We start from the raw sequence: 23,736 nt of genomic DNA on the forward strand, positions 1-23,736 counted from the left end.
TCCTCTCGCCGCTCCCCTTCCTGCTTGCTGCTCGGCCAGCTCTGGCCTCACTCCATCTTGCCACTCTCTCTCCCTCTTGTGCTATTGATGCGAGGATCTCCTCCCACATAGCACTTTCCAGATTTCCTGAAGGGCCCTGCTCTGCTTCACATTCCATGTTGTTTTGTTATCCAAGTGTAAGAAGACATGGCCCCTCCTTTATCCCGCTTCTCTCTACTGTCTTGTCTGTCTTGCTCTCTCTTTCTGTAGCTTTTCCTTCTTAGTAACTTCTCTTCCTCCTTTTGTCCTTTTACTCTTCTTTCTGTTCTCCCCACAATTACTTCCCTGTAGTTGTAAAATTAACCCTTAACTATTTGGAAAAAAAGTAGGAGGAAGAGTGATACAAGAAACAAGAAAAACTGTATTCTTTCTATGACTTATACAGAAAGAAAAAAGTTGCCAAGTCCCTGCTTGGTCTAGCCATTCTTCTTTGCTCTTTAGGAGGCAAATGCATCATTTTCTTCCCCAACAGGGAAGTAGCCTAGCAGTTATGGGCGAAGATAGGAATTTCAGGGCAGTGGCTGGGATTGCAAAGCTGAGTCTTCTGGGGGACACATTTCCACACCAGAAATCCGTGGCAGGATGTGAGACATTATTATTGCTGAATTTACACAGGGCTGTCAAGTTTCATTATGAGACTGGGCAGCATTTAGACTGCTATTTAGGCCAGGACATATTTAACTCTGTCCTGATGGTTCTGAGGTGTCATCCAGCACAACGGGACATTCTTCATGCTGCTGAGGACTCCAGCACTGGCCAGATGAAAATCTGCTCCTGTTCATTCAGCAAATGGTCATTGATCCCCTACCATATGCTGGACGCTGTGCTCAGGGTGTGGGGTATACAGCAAAAATCAGACATGGTCTCTCTGTTCCCCCGGAGTTTAGCCTCCCGCAAAGGACATTGTATGTGTGCGTGTGTGTGTACATGTGTGTGAAAAACTATAATAACAAGGTGGAAAGGGAGATGCAGAGAATGTGATGAGAATTCTCAGGATGGAGTGGAGGCTGGAATCTCAGTGAACCTTTTGGGAAGAGGTAAACTCAGTTTTAGATGGTCTGAACATGTGAATATTTAGGGTATAAAAATCTTTGTATTAGGTGAGACTTTTGTGATTTTAAGTGATAGAAAATCAACTCTCATTGACAGCAAAAGCAAAAGAAAAACAAAACCAGAAGGATTTATCCGCCCATTCAACTGGAATGGATGGAGTGTGCTTGTTATCTAGCATATCTAGATCCAGGTTCAAATGATGTTTTCAGACCTCTCTCTCTCTCTCTCTCTCTCTCTCTCTCTCTCTCTCTCTCTCTATCTATCTCTTTTGTGTTTCTGTCTGTTATGGTTCACTGTTTCCCAACATGAGTTGGGGAAGAACATCATCTAGGTGTGGATTCACATACTTTTATTACCACATCTCCTTCAGTCAAGAGAGATAATTATCCTCTCTAGCTGCAACTAGTCCCAGAGAAGGAATCTGATTGGATGAGGTTGAGTCAAGTATCCACCCCTGAACCAATCATCATGGTCAGAGATACTCCTCTTGGCTGGGTAGGGGAAGATATAAGGAAATGGAAGTAGCCAGAAACAACAAGGTATTACTGCTTTCCCAATGGAAGGAAGTGTAGGAGCAGAAGCCAAGAAGTGGGAAATCACAAGGACATCATGAGTTGTTTGGGTTTGCTCCAATGCAGGATATGTAAAGAACAGTTTTAGGAAGTAAGGTTGGAAGTTAAATTTGGCTAAGGAGCATGAATTTTATTTCTGGACAATAGGGAACCATTTTAGGCTTTTGAGCAGAGTTTTACATAATCAGGACCAAACCTTAGGAACATTTATCTGGCAGGTAGACTTATTTTGAGTGTGGGGATGATAACACAGGGAATCTGGGGGCCAGGTAAGATGTTATAAAGGTCTGGCTTGGAGCAGAGTGAGTACTGCTTTGGGTGTTCTGGTGGTAAGCAACAGAAGTGAACTCTGACTCCCTTAATTTAATCAATAGTAGGCAATAAAGAAGGAATAATAGAAAACATGTTGGGGCTTGACTGGGATATCTTAACAAATCAAAGTAAAAGTTGAGCTAGAATTTGTTCAAATACATATTCTGGCCCTCTGTCCCTTTCGGCGCCCTCGGGAACCCCAATTAAACGTAGGTTTTTCTTTCTCAGGCTGTCGTTTATTTCCCTTAATCTATCTTCATGGTCTTTTAATTGTTTGTCTCTTTTTTCCTCAGTTTCCCTCTTTGCTATCAACTTGTCTTCTATGTCACTCACTCGTTCTTCCACCTCGTTAACCCTCGTCGTTAGGACTTCTAGTTTGGGTTATACTGTATGTTAGTAAATTGAACACCAATAAAAAATAAATTAAAAAAAAAAAAAAAGTAAAAGTTGAGCGGCCCAGCTTTGGAAAGGTCAGAAGGTGAGGCACAGTCATTGATGGAGGAAAGTTACTATTGTCCTAAGTCTGATGAATAATTCCCAGTCTCTCTCTTACCTGTCAGTCTTCAAGTTCTTAGGAGAGAGAGTGTGGTGGATCCAGCTTGGGAAGGGGCACCCCCTTCTCCCACCAGACCTATTTTTAATATCTGAAGGACGTATAAACATTCAGGTTTATATAGAGGAGGCCTTTCCCAAAGAAGAGGACTTATTGCATACCAATAAGCCACCATAGGAGAAGAGCCCGGGTTTTGCTAGGGGAAGGAACATGAAAATTCTTAAGTTTGAAACTAGAACAGAGTTCAAATGAATGGTCCACAGATGTGTTTTATTTCACTTAAAATACTGTTTTTAAACGAATTTGGTTACCTCTAGCTGGGATTTTCACTGCTCTCAATAGATAATCTTGTACCTGGCCCATTTTACTCATGGATTTTTACCTGCCCTATCCTAGAAAGCATGAGGGTTTGTGTTTCCTTCTGAGAACTCAACTTGTTGTTTGCCCTGGGGAAAAAAAAAAGTAGAAATGGGATAATGGAAGACTAACCAGTATTCTGACAATTAGATCTTCCACTAATACTGCTATGGCATCAGGGACATCAGCTACAAATATATTAACACTTGTTGTAATTATTTATGTTGGTATAATTACTTCCTGATAATGATTATTTGTTTTTCCCTAAACTCTAAGTGACTTTGGTGAAAGAACCACAAGTTTTTTACTTATCATCTTATCTCCTGCATGTTGCTGGCATATAGTAGGTACTTAACCAATCAACCAATAGTAGGTACTCAAGCAATATTTATTTGAACTGATGGTTCAACAAATGTGTTGGCTAAGAAAATGGATTTGAAGCATTTCAATAGGTGTGCTTTTGAGATATTGCTCTGAATTCATGGTCTGTAACTTATGGTCCAAGTTTTAACACTGAATGTGCCATGCCCCAGGAAACCCCTCTGTGCTGGGAAAAGTGAGATAATTGTTCACATTACTTATGGAAGTCAGTCAAGAAATGTGTTCATGTTAGGCCCTCATTGCACTCTTCATAGTCCTGCCCTGAAAGTTCTCAGTTACACTGTGTGGGTGCTATGCTCTGCATGTTTGTGTCCTCCCAAAAATCATATGTCAAAACCCTAATCCCTAATGTGATGTGATTCAGAGGTGAGTTGGAGGGGAAGTCTTAGAGTCATACCTCTCCTGATGGAATAAGTGATCTTAGAAGAAGAGACAGAGAGACCAGAGTATGCTGTCCCTCACTGACACATGAGGACATGATGAGAAGATGGCCATTCATAAACAGGAAGCAGGCTTTCACCAGATTCCAAATCTACCAGGGTTCCATCTTGGATTTCCAGCCTTCAGAGCTGTGAGAAACAAAGTCTCATCGTTTAAGCCACTCAATTTATGGTAGTTTGTTATAGCAGGAACAGCAGGCTAAGACAGTGGTGTTACCCCCCATCTGACATGGGACTGAGCTGAATCTCAAAGGCCTTGCTTGTGGGGACAGTGCCAGTAATGGTAGATTTAAAACTCAACCCCAGTTCATCTCCTACACCTGCTCTTCTGTCTTCTACCTGACAATGTTCTAAGAGTTCAGAGTCCTGGGTTATGAACTCTTGTCTTCAATAAGGTTCTAGTCTAGCATAGGTGGTGAAGTCATGCAGGTTATGATTAACACCAGCCTGGGAATTTCCCTTCACATCACATTCATCAGAGATTTTCTTCTATTTTTCTAGAAGATGGTAGTATAGGGTTGTATTAGCCAGGGTCCTCCAGAGAAACAAAACCAAGAAGCTATAAAGTAAGAGGTTTATTACGATGGACTAATTCACATGAATATGGAGCTGAGGGGTTCCATGATCTGCTGTCTGCAAGCTAGAGGCTCAGGAAAGCCAGTGGTGTGGTTTGTGGTGCCAGTTCATCTCCAAATGTCTGAGAAGCAGGCATGTAGATCCATGAAGGCAGGTGAAAATGCACGTCCAAGCTCAAGCAAAGACAACAGATTCCCCATCCTCTGCTTTTTTATTCAATTCACACTCTCTCGATGGATTGGATGGTGCCCACCACACTGGTGAGGGCAGTCTTATTTATTTACTCTACCAACTTGAATGCTAACCTCTTCCAGAGACATCCTTACTGCCACATTCAAAAGTATTGTTTTACGTGCTCTCTGGGCATCCCTTAGCCCAGTCACATAAAATTAACCCTCACAAAGATCTTCTGAAATAGATGTCTTTAAAAAAGTCATTCCAAGTGGTTGGGATGACACATAAATAATGGAGGTCCTCAAAGAGGGGAGCATACTACTTGATACAGCTGAGAGCTGAGAGAGGGTGTATCTGATTTGGAGGTGTCAGGGAAGACTTTGTCGAGGAGATGTTATTTGAGTTGGTCTTGAAGGGTGGCCAGTATACATGGTCGGGGGGGGGGTAGATGAGAAGGAATTATAGCCACCGAATATTGTGTGGACAAAGACATATGGCCTGGCTTATTGTCACCATTCAGTCCTGGATTTGGTGTTAAGTGGGGAAAACGTGATCCTGGGGTGAAGATTAATACACTGCTTTGTGAATAAAGTCAATAACTATTGAGTATGCTGTGCCCGACAGCATGGCGCTAGATAAACATGAATGACTGAAGCCAAGACCTGCTCTCTGCTTTTGTTGAGACCAAATGTATGAGTGTGAATTTTTTAGGGAACAGTCAGGGTTGATGTATTGCTAAGGGCTATAACAGGAGGTGTGGATTAAAATGAACTAAGGGGGGATCCCTGGGTGACTCAGTGATTTGACGCCTGCCTTTGGCCCAGGGCGCGATCCTGGAGTCCTGGGATTGAGTCCCGCGTCAGGCTCCCGGCATGGAGCCTGCTTCTCCCTCCTCCTGTGTCTCTGCCTCTTTGTCTCTCTCTGTGTCTATCATAAATAAAAATAAATAAATCTTTTTAAAAAATGAACTAAGGAAGGAAAGATTATCAGGAAAGACCAATGGGAGAAATAGAGCTTGATACTTAGCTTTACCCTGCCCCAGGAAGTCTTGTGTTTAGTTTAAAGATAGTGGAGGGGAAAGACATTTTGAGCAAGAGGAACAGCATATACTGCAAGAGGGGAGTAGGCCCAAATGCATTGTGTACTGGGAGGGGAATCAGGAGAGAGGATCAAATACTGTGAAGCTAGGAAGGAAACAAAGAAATATATAGTACTATGCCCATTCTTTTGAGAGAAGGTTAACTGAGATGCAGAGAGGCCAACTAGGAACTGGTGAAGCTTAATTCAAAGGATTTGGACTCTATTTTGGTTCAGATAGTCACTATACCACCTAAACCAGTCAGGATCAATTTTGTTTTCAAGTGACAGAAAGCCCAAAACATAAAAGTGGCTTCAATGGGATAGGCATTGAATGAATTGCCTCTCTTGTAAATGAAGTCCAGAGGTATCCCTAGCACATTTCCTTCCCCAAGGAACATCTCTCCCTCTCATCCCAATACTTGTAGGCATCGAAACTATCAGCCTATTTATTCAACCCATAGCCCTGGCCGTACGACTAACAGCCAACATCACTGCAGGCCACCTATTAATTCACCTTATTGGAGGAGCTACTCACACCTTAATAAATATTAGCACTACCACAACTCTTATTACCTTTATTATTTTAATCCTATTAACCATTCTTGAATTCACTGTAGTCTTAATTCAAGCCTACATCTTCACCCTACTAGTAAGTTTATATCTACATGATAACACCTAATGACCCACCAAACTCGTGCATATCATATAGTTAATCCAAGTCCATGAGCACTGACAGGAGCTCTCTCAGCCCTTCTTATAACATCATAAACCTAATCATATGATTTCACTTCAACTCAATAACCCGACTAGCACTAGGACTAACAATCAACACGCTAACTATATATCAATGATGACGAGATGTCATCCAAAAAAATACATTTCAAGGACATCATACTCCCATTGTCCAAAGAGGACTGTGTTACAGAATTTTATTTATTGTATCAGAAGCATTCTTCTTTGTAGGATTCTTCTGATTTTTTTACCACTCCAGTTTAGCTCCAACCCCTGAACTCAGGGGTTGTGGGCCACTTATAGGCATTATCCCCAGGACTTGCCTGGTGTTGCATTATGTCAGGGACCCAGGCTTCTCTGCCTTGTGGCTTTGCCATGGCTAACCAGTGGCTTCCACCTCACAGTCCAAACTGGCTGCTAGTGCTCCTGCCATCATGTCTGCATTGCAACCAGCAGGAAGGAAGAAGGAGCAAAGAAGGGTTCATTCCCTCCGTATACGTTTTAAATATCATGCTTTCCTCCTTGCCTTTGGCCAGAACATAACCACATGATCATGCTTAGCTACATGGAGGGCTAGAAAATGTAAACTTTATTATAGAAGACTATGTGCACAGCTAAAAATGGGGGTTTCTGATTACTAAAGTGGGAGAGAAGCAAGGATATTTTTTTTGAGAAGCAGGGATATTGAAGAACAACCAGAAAGTCTGACACCCTGCGTGGCCTTTGGCACCATCATAGAATCCTCCGAGCCTCTGTTCTTTCTCAGTAAAATGGAATAATGCACATTTAGTTCTTCAGGTAAAAATTCAGGTAGCATATGGAAAGTATCTGGTCTAGCATTTAATACCTATTCGGTGCTAAATATGTTTTCATCCCCCCCCCCCCACTTTTAAAGGTCATTGTTATTACATATCCGGGGAGGTAGAACAAGAGCTTCTGCTGAATTGAAGACCAGGGTCTTCGTGTGCTACAGTGTGGAGGAACAGTTTCTTAAGTGTTTTCTGGCTTGTTGGTTTAATTGATTGATATGAGTGGTAGAATTTTTTTCCCAATAATAATTTATAAGGAAGTGCAGTGTATGGGTGATTCAGGCAGAGGTGGGAATCCTAGAAGCCCACTGGCTTCCCCCACCCCCAGTCTTTCTCCTCTGTCTTTGAGTTCCCTCATCCATCGGATCCCCAGGTAGACGCCCACTGGACAGACAGATAAAGTAGGGCTCATTGTCAGAGAGTGAGAAAATAGGACAGAACCCAGACCTTTCGTTCCCTCAGTAGGCAGGTAATGAGCATCTGCTTTATGCCAGGAACAGTTCCCAGTTCTGGAATGGGGTGCAGCTGAGAACAAGAGACAAATGCCTTGTCCTTATGGGGCCTATATTCCAGAGTTGGGGGTATCCAGAAATTCTTGGGTAAAATCGCACTTTGAATTGATTCGCATCATCTCATTCTACATATTACGTTTGGGGGTTGGGGGTGGTGAGGAGGCAACTCCCATGTATACTGCCTGTTTGAGATCCTGAATAGTGTGACTGCATAGACACAGGTGATCGAATGAGCTCATGGAAACTGCTTGTTGCATTACCTGTTGTTTATTTCCTTTGGTTATCTTGGAATAGATGCTTGTGACATGAGATGGCTCCATTAACCCTGTGCCAGCCAGTTCCAAATGGTTAGGCGAGGCAGAGCCATTAGAAGTTAATGGTGATATATTTGGTGCTATGTCGGTGGTGGTGTATGATACTATTCAGGGGCAGCCCCGGGTGGCTCAGTGATTTAGCACTGCCTTCAGCCCAGGGCCTGATTCTGGAGGCCAGGGTTTGAGTCCCACATTGGGCTCCCTACATGGAGCCTGCTTCTCCCTCTGCCTGTGTCTCTGCCCACCGCCCCCCCCCCCCGTGTGTGTGTGTCTGTCTCATGAATAAATAAATAAAATCTTAAAAAAAAAATACTATTCAGGATTTCAGAAACTTCCAGAACCCCACCAGGTTCGTGAGAGAAGTACACATATAAGGAACAAAAGCACATGTGGGATTCTGAGAATCACTCTATTAGTGGACGCTTGGGCTTCCAAAAACTCCTGATAAAGTATAATTAGGGCATGCCTCTTAGATCCTACTCTCTATTTCCTGCTCCCAGTGTAATCCTTGGCAAGATGATTCAAGTATGCTGTCTGGCGATGAGGACAGAGGGAATGGTCATATTCACAGAAAAAGCTTTGCCCTCACTTACTACCAGTTTTAGACTTAGAGGTTGTGTTACAAAAGACAGCATGTGGGACATGTCCCCAAAAAGCCACCTTTGGTTCCGACGTGCTCACCAAAGAGAGATGGGGAGCCCAGGTGGTGTGAAGGGAAGGCTGGCAGCTGGGTCACTGTCCTTGCCCCATAACCTGGCCCAGGGGTACTGTGGCCGCTGAGCCATTGGACTAGCTTCTCCTCTTTCCTGAGGTGTAAGGGCCCACGGGAGCACATCACTTCCCTTGGACAATTGGGATTAGCAACCAAAATAGTCCTCCAGCATCTAAAAGATGAAAGCTGTTTAATCTCAAATTTTCAGAGGAAAAAAGATAAATTTGTGAAACTGTGACAACTCCTATTACCCCTGCCACCATCACTTATTACGTGCCAAACACTCTGCTGCCCATGGCACTCATTTACCCCGATACATTCCATCTAAGTTTACCTCTATAATTACACAGTGGCGTGGCTATTACAACCTTGTTCTTACAAAGGAGGAGACAGATGCTCTGAGAATTTAGGATACTTACCTGTGATTGAAAGCAACAGCAGAGCATTCTAACCCAGGCTGATTCCAGACTAAACAGTTGCCTCACAGACTCGCCCTGGTCAGGCTGTTGCATAGGACATAAGCCTTAAATGCACAAGGTCTTGGATGCCTGTGTCTGCCATTCATTCATTTCTTTATGCCTGCTTTTCAGTTCATGCTGCAAACCATACTTCTCTAGGTGTCTTAGAAAAGCAGTGATCAAGACAAAGATCCCTGCCTTTATGGAACTTACCATCTCCTGTTCTAATTCTTAAAAATTCAGTATTGCTCAGTCAAGGCAAGTGACATTATTATTTTTGTAAAGGGCCACAATAGAATTTGAGTTGAAAAAGTAAATACTTCCCTCTTTTTTTTTTTAAATCCAGATTTTTTTTCCTCCTTGTTTTTCTAAGCCCGTTCTAGATGCTACTGGCCTAGAATATATGGTGATCTGTGTGTTGGAGTGATTACATTTCTTTCTGTCCTGACAATTAAGTTGTAGCTCTGCCGTCATGCCTTTGGTATTTGTTCAGGGAAAGTGGGAAAGCATCGATGAGCCTGGAAATCGAGCACCAGGGCAAAGAGGGAAATACGGTCATCTGGAGGCTTACTGGAAAGAAGTGGTGCACACGTGTGTGCAGGGAAGGGCCAGTGCATGGGTGGGAGCTGGTGAAAGCTCCCTGCGTCTGGCCTGTAATGGAGAAAGGGTTAATGGAAGATGGGGGAGCCCTCAGACGCTGCATCAGAGTTGATGGGATTCCAAACCACACACTGCGAGGATGCTGCAGAGAGCAAAAAACATTTGCAAAGGATGGGAGTGTCCTGAGGAGTGAAAAGAGGTTCCAGAGAACAGTGACTCTGTTTTCAGAAACATGTAAATTACATGACAGATGAAGAAGGGTGACACCCAAAGCAGTTCCAGGAGGCACTTCAGGCAGCGCGTGACTTGGGGAAAATAACAAAAAACAAAACCCAGGGGGAATGTAGGAAATGGCAAAGCAGATGGGAAATTAACCAAAAATTGAGAAACACTAAGTGGGTTACAGTGGCATTTGTGAGACAGTAAGAGAATTAGAGTCTGAAGGGAAATAGTGAATAATAAATATGTCTCGAGAACATTTCAAATAATCAGATTTTGGAAGTTAAGGGAGACTTATGACCGTAAAGGCAAAAGAGAGAAAATAGAAATCAGAGGGAATGAGACATTTTAAGTGAGAGTTCAAGGCACTTCGGCAGCCTGTATATGGTTGACTTTTGATGGGAGGACAGAGGGACCCTGGAAAGGAGCGCACGAGTAGCCACAATAAGCATGGCCTTAAAAAGACCAGGTTGCATCTGGGATGGGGTATTAGAAAATATGACAGGCTGGAAAAGTAGTAAAGAAACAACAACAAAAATGCTAGGAAATGCCTGTAAATCTTAGCTACTGTTTATTAGGTGACAGCCATAAACCAGGCATGGTGCCAGGCATTTTTAGTGTACCATCCCTCGTGCTACCCCTAAACCCAGGAGTTAGGTAACAGTTAGCTGAAACCACATGAGACTGTCTTGGTTACTTCATACGGTTTAACCTGATCCATTTTTTAAAAGGGAAGAAATGAAGGCTCAGAGAATTTTGAATATACTGCCCAAAGTGACACAGACGGGAGCATGGAGCCAGGCTTTGATCCCTGTTCTGTTTTCCACGGCGTGGAAATTGCAATTCATTCTTTTATTCATCAGCACCAGCTGTGTGCCAGGCACTCTCTTTGACACTGGAAATATGATACTAAACATGGAAGAGGTCCCTGCCTTCATGATGCGTACTGTCTACTGGTTAAAAAAAAAAAAAAAAAAAAAAAAAAAAAAAACCCAAGCCAACGACAGTCAGGAGCAGCTGTCCAACAGGAGTAGAATGCAAGCCTCGTGTCATCTTAAACTTTCTGGCATCACATTAAACAAATAAAAAGAAATAGATGAAATTAATTTTAATAATATGTCTTATTTCACCCAAGATGTCTAAAATATTTCAACGTGAAGTCAATATAAAATGATTTATGAGATTTTTTACGTGATTTTTTTTATATGGAGTCTCCAAATCTAGTGTGTATTATGCCCAGGTGACACATCTCCATTCAGACTAACCAGGTGCTCAATAGCCACATGTAGTTGGCGGCTGCTAGATTAGATTAGACAGTACAGGTCTGGAGAGAACTTGATAATTCAGGCCTAATTTCTTTTGCAGTCATAATTTAGGAAAAATGGCCTGTTCTTCAGTGTTATTTCTGATCCCCTCACATCAGCCATTCACGGGGCACAGAATACAAATAATAGACAAGTGTTTCTTTCACCTGAACTTAGCTTCATACACCTAAGTAGATACCAAAGGAGTCTTGTACGTGTGTATGTCATGTAGTTTACATATTTTCTAGTTTAACGTGATGTACGTCATTGACAATTAAAAAAAAAAAAACAACTACGTGGCTTTACTATCAATGGTTGATAATAACACAGGAGAAAATCCTCTGCAAACCCCTGGAGCCTCCATCCTGCCACATTTTGCCAGCATGCTTTCCTGTATTTATTGCTCCTAATGGAAATATTGAAGATGTAATTTGAAGCTTAGCAGCCACCAGAATTTCTAATATTTCATCTGGTCACTAAAAGTTTATAATCCATTTTTGAGAGATAAACAAAACAGTGATAAGATTTTACTGTTTAATACAAGTACCCAGCAGGTGTTAATGGGGACCAAGCAATGGGGTGTGTAATGGGATTTCCCTAGGTAAAGAATTTTGCTCTGGAGCTAGTTTAAATGGGAGGAATGTCTGAGAAAATATGGATTGTCATTCCTAGAAATTGGATGGGGGAATTAAGGTAATAGGTGCTTGCATCCTGACAACTTCACAATGAAATTACTGTTCAGCAAAAAATTCTGTTAGAGCCCCCCCCCCCCAAATACACACAAGGGGCTGAAGACTGTCACTAAAAAAAACAAGAAAGGAGAAACAAAAAATAATATTAATGTGGAGTATACAGACCTATCGGTCCAGGATATTGAATCTTAAAGGAACACAGACAATGAAGGAGCACATCCATATAGTGGTTTCCATACTATCTGAAGAGGAGTGATCACATCTAAATAGTCACCTTGCTCATTCCATCTGATTTCACCACAAGATGGGATTGAGTAGAGAAAGTAAAGATGGGGAATTAAAGAAAGGGAGGTTTGAGTAAATTCAACTGGCAAATCAAAAGATCTGGATGCCCAGTGGTACATGCTAGCTCCTTGATTAAAAAGATGACTGTGATGTTCAGGTCACACGACATGTAACCCTGCAGATGGCTCTTGCCAGGGCCACATGTCTATGTCAAAACCAAAGCATTTGCTCTCTGGTCTGCCTTTTCCAAAAAGATAACAAACTGGGTGTTTTTGAACCTTTTGAGAATTGACTGACAATTTGAGTTCATTCGCCTTTGGGTCATTGGGTAGATCCAACCTGAACTCAATCCATCCCAAAGTGTTGGACAGATCAAAACCTGGCTTGATAGCTAACTTGATTCAACAACAACAAGAATAATAAATTAAAAACCTCAGCAAATTGGCTGACCTAACTCCGAGTTTGGGGTAGCAGATACAGAGACTTGATCACTGATTGCCTATGAGCTCACGTAAAGACTACTTGCTTTGTCTGCAGTGTTTACGTTGAGATTCCGTGAACAGTATTCCATCCTCTTCCATTGTTCTATGCCTTTGGCGTTTCGGTTTCCTCCCTGCAGTGCCTCACCACCCCTTATCCCTGGCCATTCACCCGGCCAGCCCATGCTCTTCCACTTTGTTTCCTTTTGCCAGCTCTGCCTCTGCAATAGAATTGGCCACTCTATTCTTTTTTTTTTTTTTAAAGTTGATGAAGCATTTTTTTTTAATTTTTTTTTAATTTTTATTTATTTATGATAGGCACACAGTGAGAGAGAGAGAGGCAGAGACACAGGCAGAGGGAGAAGCAGGCTCCATGCACTGGGAGCCTGACGTGGGATTTGATCCTGGGTCTCCAGGATCGCGCCCTGGGCCAAAGGCAGGCGCTAAACCGCTGCGCCACCCAGGGATCCCTGGCCACTCTATTCTTAATGCTCTTCACCAGCCTACTTAATACATATCTCTACTTTTACACCTACTGTTTTTTTTAATATTTTATTTATCTCTTCTTGAGAGACACAGAGAGAGAGGCAGAGACATAGGCAGAGGGAAAAGCAGGCTTCACGCAGGAAGCCCGATGTGGGACTCGATCCTAGGACTCTGGGATCATGCCCTGAGTCAAAGGCAGACACTCAACCATTGAGCTACCCAGGTGTCCCTACACCTACTGTTCTGTACTGCAGTTATTGATTGCAGAAATATATTTGTTTATTTTTGTATCATTTTTCCTATCACAGTTCTTTGCACAGGTCATGACACATAGTAGGTGTATGCAAGTATTTCTATTGGATGGATAGATGGATGAACATATTGATGGATGGATGGATGGATAGATTGATGGATTGGCAGATGGATGGATAGATGGACATAGGGACAAGATGGATGGGCTCTTGGTTGTAGACGTGGATGGTTGGCACTTCTGGTGATCTATCAACACACTCAACCACCAGACATGAACTCCAGCCTTACAGTGTACCAGACAATGTAACAAGCCTAAAAATAATCATGGGGAACAAAACAAAAAGTCAACTGGGAAAATATCAATAGCCTAATTTAGCCCCCCCCATTAATGAAAGGTTAGCAACCATAAACATAAATGTTGGAAGTTGTCCTCTGATGCAGAGATAGAAGCGTTTTTACTTCTGCCTCTCTTGTCAGCAAATCTATGCATCACTCCTTTATTTAAAATCTTTCATGGATCCCTCTGACCTTCTGAACAAAATCCAAACCCTTTAGGATGGCATCCAAGTTCCTTTAGGATCTGGCTTCAGGAATCCTCTCCAGACAAATCCCACTGCGCCTCAGCTTACTAAAGCTATTCCCTGCTTTGCCCAGCATGTGTCATGCTGCCGACCTTTGCTGACTCTTCTTTACTCAAGGTGATTCCTTTGCTCAGAGTTCTTTTCTCCTCCTCCTTCATCTTTTTTCTTTTTTAAAGATTTTACTTTTATTTATTCATGAAAGACAGAGAGAGAGGCAGAGACACAGGCAGAGGGAGAAGCAGACTCCCTGTGGGGAGCCCAATGTGGGACTCGATTCCAGGACCCCTGGATCACACTCTGAGCCAAACGCAGATGCCCAACCACTGAGCCACCCAGGTGCCCCATCTTCTTTTTTTTTTTTTTAAGTAGGCTTCATGCTCAGCCCTGAGCCCAGTGGAGGGCTTGAGCTCATGACCCTGAAATCAAGACCTGAGCTTAGACCAAGAGTTGGACCCTTAGCTGACTGAGTCACCCACGTGCCCATCTCCCACCTCTTCTTAATACTTTCATTTTTCAAGATTCCCCAGGAAGCCCCCCCACCCCAAATCCCTTAGGTTGAGTGAGGGGCCTTCTCTGCACTCACTTCTTCCACTTACTGTGTATCTCTGCACCAGCAGCATTCTGTGTGCTGTCATTGTTTATATGCCTGTGTCACTGAGTGATGAAGATGTGGGTAGGAGGGCGGACAGGCACTGGGGTTTTTATTTCTGTATCTATAGGACTCCCCATAGGGCCTGACACATAATAGACATGCAGCAAATAGTTGTTGAATCAACAAAATATCCTCCTAGGAAATGATCACAGATACCGCACATGTACCAAATAGAAGAGTGATTACTCTCTGCTCCTAGAATTGCAGTGGGTTTTTTTTTTTTTTCTGTTTCTTAAACAAACACTTTGCAGAAAACCTGGAGAAAACAAAGATACACAAAAGAGAATAAAAGGTACCTTAATCCTTTTATGCGTAGCAAACCCTATTTTTATCCTCTTCTGCTTGTTTAACATCAGTGAGCATTTTCTCCTAGCCATTAACTTGTCATCAAAGACATGATTTTTAAAAACTCAAATAGTTCATTGAATGGATACGCATTATTTGTTCTTTGCCTTTTTCCCTGATTTCTTTAACTTCTCCTGGGAGACCTGACTCTCCATCCACAAGACACAGCCTGCACTCTGGCAGTCCAGGGGCACACAGTGACCGGTTAGGTCCATATCTCCTTTTTGAAATTGTTTATAGTCTATTTCTCCTCCTTAATATTTTACTTCTTCAGCTGCTTTTGGTGTTAAAGGAGCACAAAGCAGAAAATGCCACGGTTTTGAGATACCCTGTCTCTCTGGGGGATCTCCGAATATTTCAATGCACCGTACTGCATTAATTGAGTACCTGTTAAGTGGTGTATTCCCTTGGAAGTCTCCAACAATATCACCTTTTTCTCAAGCTACAAGGAGATGTGGACTCCCGGGGACCCTCCCTCCCAAATCCTGGGAAGCGAGCTATGCCTTACCTCCCTCCCCATCTGCGTCCAGCCCGCCTCCAGGCAAGGTGGCTTGGAGGAGTGGTGGAGGCAAGAATACCATAAGGCAGGTAAATGTCATGTGCACTGATGTACTAGGCCGATGGTTGACCTTGCGGATGTTATATAAGACAGATGCTGAGGCATTGTCCTTGTTGCTTCTCTCTCCCCAACCTTCACATCACTACATACCTGCTAAATATTCTCTACTTGGTCCTATTCATGACGACTTGTACTCTTCCCTTCTCCCCCTCCTCTTTTGGGGCCACAACAGAGCCAAAACCAACATCAGCTCTGACCTGGATAATAAACATCCCATAACTTACCCCCGCCTGTATCCACGCTGGTCCCCTCCAACCAATTCTCTACACAGCCTTCAGGGCATATTATACAAGAAAAGAAAAGTCTGATTGTATTGCTTCCTTAATTAAAACCTTCAGTGTGCTCCTACCGTTTTAAAACAAAGACAAAACTCTTTAACATGGCCTGAGAAGCTTTGCACTATCTCCCCTATTCACTTTCTTAGCCACACAACATCCCACATTCTTCTGTCTCTCTCTGCTTTGGTCTCACTGGCTTGCAGTCAGTCCTTTGTGTGCATTGCCACAGGGCCTTTGCACATGCTGCCTGCTTTGCCTGGAATCTGCTCATGTCTCTTTTTCTAACCCAGCTAATGCTAACTCATCCTTCGGGCGAAGTTGCACTTCCCTGCAGAAGCCTTGCCTGACCCCTCTTTTACTTCCAAATAGCACATCCACCTCATTATTACAACACTTGTCATAGATCTGTAATTAATGCCTGTCCTCTCCTTTAGACTCTAAGCTTCATGAGGAGAGGGATCATATCTGTTTCCTTATTCATCCTCAGCCAAGTTGCTGAGTCCTGGCATGTAGCAAGTGTTTAATAAGCATTAGTGGAATGACTAGTGGCATACCATTTCTTTGAAGTTGCATACCATATGGTTAATGAGCCATCAGCTTCCTTTAGGGAAACTTGTTTAAACTTAACAGAACATGGTTTAAGATCCTCCTGTAGTATCATTTGGACAGAGGTCTATGGATGTGGCAGGACAGAAAGTTTCCATCCCATGTGCTAACTACAGTCAATTGATAACATCTGTGCAGGATGGGAGATTCTGAGGGTGAGCATAGGCCCATGGAAATGAGTGCCTGCCTGGGTACTAATACCCACACAGGTATAGGCCACTTGTCATGAGTGATGATGGCCATGTGAGGCTTCACTTTCTGAGTGTTACACAGATGGTGCCATCCACTCGTCTGACCTCTTTCCTTCTTTCCTAAAATCTTGTCTTTCTCTCTTCCCCTCTCTAGATTTATGGTCAATGTGACATGGGATGGCAAAGACTTGTCCTTCACTGAGGAAGGCTACCAGGTGCACCCCAGGCTGGTAGTGATCGTGCTGAACAAGGACCGAGAATGGGAAAAGGTGAGCATCCTTCTGCATGTATGAAGATGCCGGGGAGGGATGAAAGCATGGGCAACAGAGGTGGCCAACTTACTCCTTTTCCCAATACATTTCCTGCTGAACTGCTCCAGATCCCATCCCATGACCAGAAGCAGATCATTCTTGGAACGAGATAGACCAAATATCGTAAGGTGTAGCTGGAATGCTTTTTCTGGGTAAACTGTGGTAACTGTGTGCTGATCCTCATGCTGGCTTTTCTAATTTCATTAGGAAGGGTCCTTTAAGGACTTAGAATAAATAATTTAAAGACTACAGTTTGGTTCACATTGTTGTAATAGCAAATGTTCACTATATAGCAGTGATCACACCAGTTTTCCTAAACCCCATATTAGGTACCCTATTTACACATTTGGCCATAGAGATGAACCCCTGTATTTTCATTTACATAGTCATTTATTTAAAGTCAAATAATTTCCAGGACATAAGTGTATCACTTCTGTAAATCAAAGGTTGGAGAGGGAGGTTCTGTTGTTTGTGAAGTACACTGTCTAGCTACATGTGTATTAACTATTAAAGATATAAAACAAAAAAAAATAAAAAATATAAAAATATAAAACAAAGCTCTGCAGGAAAAAAATCATCACACGTCCCACCCAAGCCGTGTCCTGAGTCAGACAGGGGAGACGTCACAGGGGATTTACAGATGACCCCACATGAAGGATGACAACATCTGCCCCACTTGCCCTCTCTCCCACCAAATCCCAAGTTAGTCACCACACTATCACATACAGAGCAGAATAAAAGATATCAAAAGGAAGCCTGGGTCGCTATCTTGTCTTTTTTGACAAGCAAGGCATGACTTCTAAACTGCTTCAAGCAGCTTGAGATTTCTCTTCACTTTGCACATCAGATGGAGGCTTGAGAGATCCTAGGGGTAGGAAGATGCAGGATGTGGTGTGGGAGCCATACTATAATTAACTAGGATCAGAAGAAAATACTGTGCAAACAGAAGCATTGACTTTGGGGGATCAGTGATAGATTCCTAGAAGGGAAGATGAAGAGAAAGCTTTGGATAAATTTTTGCCCACTACACCCAACAGCTACAAAAGAAACTTTCCTTCAAGCGTACTTAGAAAAGTCACCAAAGTCGACTGTGTTCTGGAGAATAAAACAAGTCTCGATGTATTTAAAAGGACTGAAATAATACAGAATGCATTCTTTGACCACATATTGTTAAAATAAGAGTTAATAATAAAAATAAATCCAGAGAATCCCCAGATGTTTGGAAATTAGTTAAAACTTCTCAAAAAAGATTTTACTTATTTATTTATTCATGAGAGACATGGGAGAGAGGCAGAGACAGAGGCAGAGGGAGAAGCAGGCTCCCCATGGGAAGCCCAATGCAGAACTCCATTCCAGGATCATGATTTGAGCCAAAGGCAGACGCTCAACCACTGAGCCACCCAGGTCCCCAAGATAAAACTTCTGAATAGCCCGTGGGTCAAAGAAGAAGTCAAAAGATATTAGCAACTATTTTGAATGAAATGACAATGAAAACACAACATACCAGATTTGAAGAATGAAGTGGAAGATGTACTACAGGGGATGTTTATAGCTTTAAATGCTTATAATTAAACAGGAAAAGTGTAAAGTCAGTAATTTAAACTTCTACATTAAGAAGCTAGAAAAAGAAGAGCAAATTAAACCCAAATGAAATAGAAGGAAGAAAATAATAAACATAAGAGTAAAAATCAAAGTAGAACACAAAATATAGAGAAAATCAACAAAGCCAAAAGATAGTTTCTTTGAAAAGATTAAATTTGTAATTTCTAGCAAGAGTGATCACAGAGAAAGCACAAATACTACTAAAAAATACTAAAAAGTAAGAGGGAATATCACTACAGACATTACAGATACTACAGACAATAAAATGGTAAAAAACATTATGAATAATGTATGCCAACAAATTCTACAATGTAGATAAAATGGGTATAGTTTTTGAAAAAAAAAAAAACCTAAAAATTTCCAAAAGACCTAAAAATGAAATAGTCTGGAGTCTCTTTCTAAGCTCGCTAAGAAGTTGAATTCATAACTAAAATCTTTCCCATTTCGTAAACAAGAAAAACTCCTGACCTAGATGGCCTTGATGTGAATTCCATCAGACATTTTAAAAAGAAATAACACCAATCTACATAGTGTTTCAATATATTAGTAATCATAATCCAGCAATATATTAAAAAATAATACATCATGGATAAATGGTACTTATTTTGGGAACACAAGATTTGTTTAACATTCAAAAAATAAATCAATGTAACTTACCATATTAATATAATAAAGGATAAAATTGTATGGTCATGTCATTAGATGCAGAAAAAGCATTTGACAAAATCCAATATATCCATTCATGATAAAGGAGGAAGAATTCTCAATCTGATAAAGGTTATCTATGAAAACCCTATAACTGACATCTCATATAGTGATGAAATGATGAAAATAAATCCACAAACATGCATTCAATTGCTTTTTGATGAATAATTATGACAATGGGGGAAAGGAAAGAAAATTTAAGATTTTATTTATTTATTCATGAGAAACACAGGAAGAGAGAGAGGCAGACACACAGGCAGAGGGAGAAGCAGACTCCCTGTGGGGAGCCTGATGTGGGACTTGATCCCAGGACCCCAGGGTCATGACCTGAGCCGACGGCAGACGCTCAACTACTGAACCACCCAGGTGCCCCAAAAAGATTTACTTATTTATTTTAGAGAGACAGAGAGAGCTTGGGAATGAGCTGTAGGGGAGGGACAGAAGAATAAGGAGAGGCAGAAAGTCTCAAGCAAACACCACAGTAAGCATGGAGCCCTACACGGGGCTCAATCTCATGACCTTGACATCATGACCTGAGCCAAAACCAAGAGTGAGACACTTAGCTGACTAAGCTATACAGGTACCCTGAAAGTAAATCTTTTTAATAAATGGTGCTATATCAACCAGATATCTATGTAGAAAAAAAATACCTATGTCCATAGCTTACATTACACACAAAAATTACTTAAAATAAATTTAGGACCTAAATGTAAAAGCTAAAATTGTAAAATTTCTGGGAGAAAATTTAGGAGGATATTACTGTGATCTGAGAAAGCAGAAGGCAAAAGGCATTCAGTGTATAGTAAAAATAATAGACTCCATCAAAATTTAAAAATTGTTAAATTTTGCTCATGTACTGACAGTTGGAAGAGGAAAAGGCAAGCCGTAGATTGGGGAAAAAAATATTAACTCTCTGTATATATCCCAAAGGGCTCATATCAAGAATATATAAAGAACTATAGAACAATAAAAAGTAAAACAACATAAAAACAGAAAATTAAGTTAGACACTCAAATGTGCTTACCATCATTGACCTTCAGAGACATGCAAACTAAAGCCAGAATGATGTATCATTTCACACCTGCTGAATGGCTAAAAATGAAAAAGACTGACAATACAAGTGTTGGTAAGGATATGGAGCAACCGAATCACTTCTGTATGGCTGGTGGAAATGTAAAATTATAACCATTACGTAAAAGTGTTTGGCAGTTTCTCACAAAGTGAAAAACTTACACAAACCTTTCAACCCAGCAATTACATTCCTAGGTATTTACTATAAAGAAATGTAAACATATGCCCCAAAAGTAATATTTGTATAAAAATGTTCACTGCAACTTTATTCATCACAGCAAAACATCAGAAGGAATGCCAATGTCCATCAACAAGGAATGGATAAATAAATTATGGTATATTCATAAAATGGAATGCTGCTCATTAAATGAAGTGGTAATACCTAGAACATGGATGAGTTGCCAAAACGTTATGTTGAACAAAAGAAGCCAGGCATTGAGGAATATAGTGTATAATTCCATTTATGTGAAGTTCAAGAAGAGGCAAAGCCAGTCTATGGGATTAGATACAAGAATAATGACTGCTTTTGTGGAGGAGGGCAATCAACAGAAAGGGGGCACAGGGAGCTTTCTAGAGTTATGGTAATATTTCCTATCATGAACATTTGTCAAAGTTCATCAAATTATCACTCAAGATCTGTTTATTTTATTGCATGTCATTACATCTTAATTAAAAACAATTTTGAAACCCTTCAAATTGAGATACCCAGCACGATTAACTACCAGTGTTTACTGAGTTTTTGCATTTAACTTCTGGACACGAATACTAGTTATTGAACACTTACTCTAGTTCTTCTCTAGGTAATATACCCCAGCACTGAATTATACTTCATTCATTCATTCAACAAATATTTATTCAGTGCCTACTGTATGCCAGGCACTATTCTTGATGCTTGGAATCCATCAGTGAACAAAAAAATAATTTCTGTACTCATGAAACTTAGATTCTAGTCTGTATGTACAGGAGGGGGGCGGTAGGAGTCTGTGCCTTGAGTGATGCTTGAGGAAAGCTTTGGGTTCTACTTAACTGGCATCTGATATACCCTGTGGCCCACCTCCCCATCACAGAGCTGGGCTCCTTTGTGCATCTGGGACACTGAACATGCTGGTTTTGTTTTGTTTTGTTTAATGTGTAATGTTTTCCTGTACCCGCACCTTCTTTTATCCATCCTTCAACTTCTGGATTTTCTTTCTTACAAAGGCAAAGCCAAATGCAAATTACTTTTTTCCTGTTCTTAATAGGAGGTAGGGAATGTGGGCCTTTTCTGCCTTATGGTGTTGCCTTTTGAGGTTATTTTTCAGCTGTTTGAAGTTATACAACCTGAGGATCACTTGTGGAGCTGTGAAATTGTTCTCCTTGGCTGGATTTCACCAGTCCTGGGTCAGACTTGGCTCACACCTGTGAATTGTCAGTGCTGCCTTTGGATCTAGCTCATTTGCCAGGGAGCCTGTCTATAGGGAGACCACTGCCTCGCAGGTGATAACATTGCACAAAAGAAAGCTGCCCCTGACATCCTCCGCTTCCAGAAACAGAAAATGGCCTTTTAATATTTTGTGTGTCCTCCTTCAAATTCTTGTTGAAATACAACAATTTCTCAAATAGGCAGCTCAGGGAATTACTGCCGAATTGAGCTTAGAATGTACAAATGCTTCCTGTAGTTGGGCTATTCTCTTGGCACTCAGGGGATCAGGTGCTTCAGAAAAAAACTCCTTGTGCTTCTGTCTTAAAGAAAGAGGAAGGCAGTGGAGCAGGTAAATACCAGTCATGTTATCCTTAAGCCTGCCTGCCAGCAGCATCCGAGGTTCAGCAGGTCATCAGAGGGGATGGCCTACGGAAGGAGGGAGCTGTTATCCTGGGGCTCAGCTGCCACTTCTTTTTATCTCTGAGGTCATCTCTGGCCTCATTGGAAGCAGCAGCATGTAATGAGGGTGTCTTGGAAATTATGACAAGCTCTTGGAGGGGCATTTGCTTTCTGCTGGGCCCTTGTGTATGGCTGGTGTGGATTACTCCAGGGCCAAGACCAATGCATGCTTGTGTCCAGCAGACATAGAATTCAGTGCTAAGAAGGCTTCCTCTTATAAATCAGGGTTTCCATGTTCTTTGCCTCTCCTTTTCTCTAGTGGTTTTGCTCTGCCTTGGAGCTTGGTGGGCCCAAGGCTTCCCAGAGATGTTTGCAAACAGTACCATGGAAGCAAGGCAATTGACAGCCCAGGCCAGTACAACCAGTACTCCCTGGGCACCAACTCTGTGGCCATCATTCTATCAGGCACTAGGACTTATCCAAGGGTGAGTAGGAACCATCCTTCTCTTCAAGTGGCTCATAACCAAGCCTTCACTGGGGTGAGAAGGTTGAACCTGACTCAGCCCATTGGGGTAGTCTCCAAGAGGGTAAGGCCTTCGGGGCTAGGGTTTGAGCATAGACAGGATTTCTCCAAATTGAATAATATTCTTATTAATGACCTGAAAAAATGCTTTGGGAATAATTCTACTCATCATATTCAGGTTATACTGCTTTAAAATGAAAATATGTATGTGTATATGCACACACATATATACACGTATGTACAGACTAGCTTTAAAATGGAGATAGATTTAGAAAGAGAGACAGGGAGAGAGAGATTCACAGAAAGATTTTGAAAGCAGTTTTGAATTTTTGACCTCAAGCATAAAGAGAACCAAACCCATATATATATTAAAGTTAAATAATCCTTTTGTTTTCTAGAGATGCAGTAATTAAGGATGGTAGCAATGCCCCAGAAGACATGAGAGAGACCCATCATGTCTTCCCAAACCAAAAGTCCTGCTCCCATGCTCTGATGCATCTGCCTCCCCTTCCTCCTCCTCCCTGTTTGCATTCTCTTTGATGTCCTTGGTGCCAGCTGCCTTCCACATGGGATGACTCCCAGATCCCTTGCACCAGCCCAGACCTCCGATCTCCACTCTTGCTTGCACAACACCCCCATTCAGAGAGCCCACAGATCTCCACCTTCCTCTTGTCTAAGGTATGGTCATTCTCCTGTGTCCCAGCACAGGCATCTTCACTCTTACCCTCCCAGTACCAAACCCCCTGCCCCCCCTCCCCTCGCCGCATGCCCTCATATTCGGTTGTCATGGGCTTATGCTGTGCTCCCTGATGTCCTTGATCCTTTGAATGTTTTTCTCATTTTGCCAAGGACAACCTTCCTGGATAATCTCAAGTGGGTGGGGCCCTTTCCACTTCATTTCTACAGACCTGTGTACTAACTCCTAAGAGTGTCACTTTGCATTGTCATTGTTTGCTTGCATATTTATCTCCGATTAGACCACCAGCCCCACCTGAGAAAAGGTCTGTTCCTTCCATGTTTCTTTAGCCTTGCCATAGGGCTTTGTTTCTAGCATCCAGAA

The 23,736-nt window shown here is 41.9% G+C and overlaps 1 protein-coding gene across 3 annotated transcripts in view; it reads left to right on the plus strand.

The window, feature by feature from the left end:
- The window catches only part of GRIN2A (glutamate ionotropic receptor NMDA type subunit 2A), a 545,905-nt gene that overhangs the window by 411,951 nt on the left and 110,218 nt on the right, over positions 1–23,736 (plus strand). For all 3 annotated transcript variants that reach the window (XR_005360918.1, XM_038540398.1, XM_038540400.1), the window contains one exon: positions 16,818–16,932. Coding sequence is in view for 2 of the 3 variants with exons in the window: in XM_038540398.1 (XP_038396326.1) it covers positions 16,818–16,932 (115 nt within the window). In the remaining variant the exon portion in view is untranslated. The remainder of the gene's footprint in view (positions 1–16,817; positions 16,933–23,736) is intronic.

This window comes from Canis lupus, chromosome 6, assembly GCF_011100685.1.
Source record: "Canis lupus familiaris isolate Mischka breed German Shepherd chromosome 6, alternate assembly UU_Cfam_GSD_1.0, whole genome shotgun sequence".
Taxonomy (NCBI): domain Eukaryota; kingdom Metazoa; phylum Chordata; class Mammalia; order Carnivora; family Canidae; genus Canis; species Canis lupus.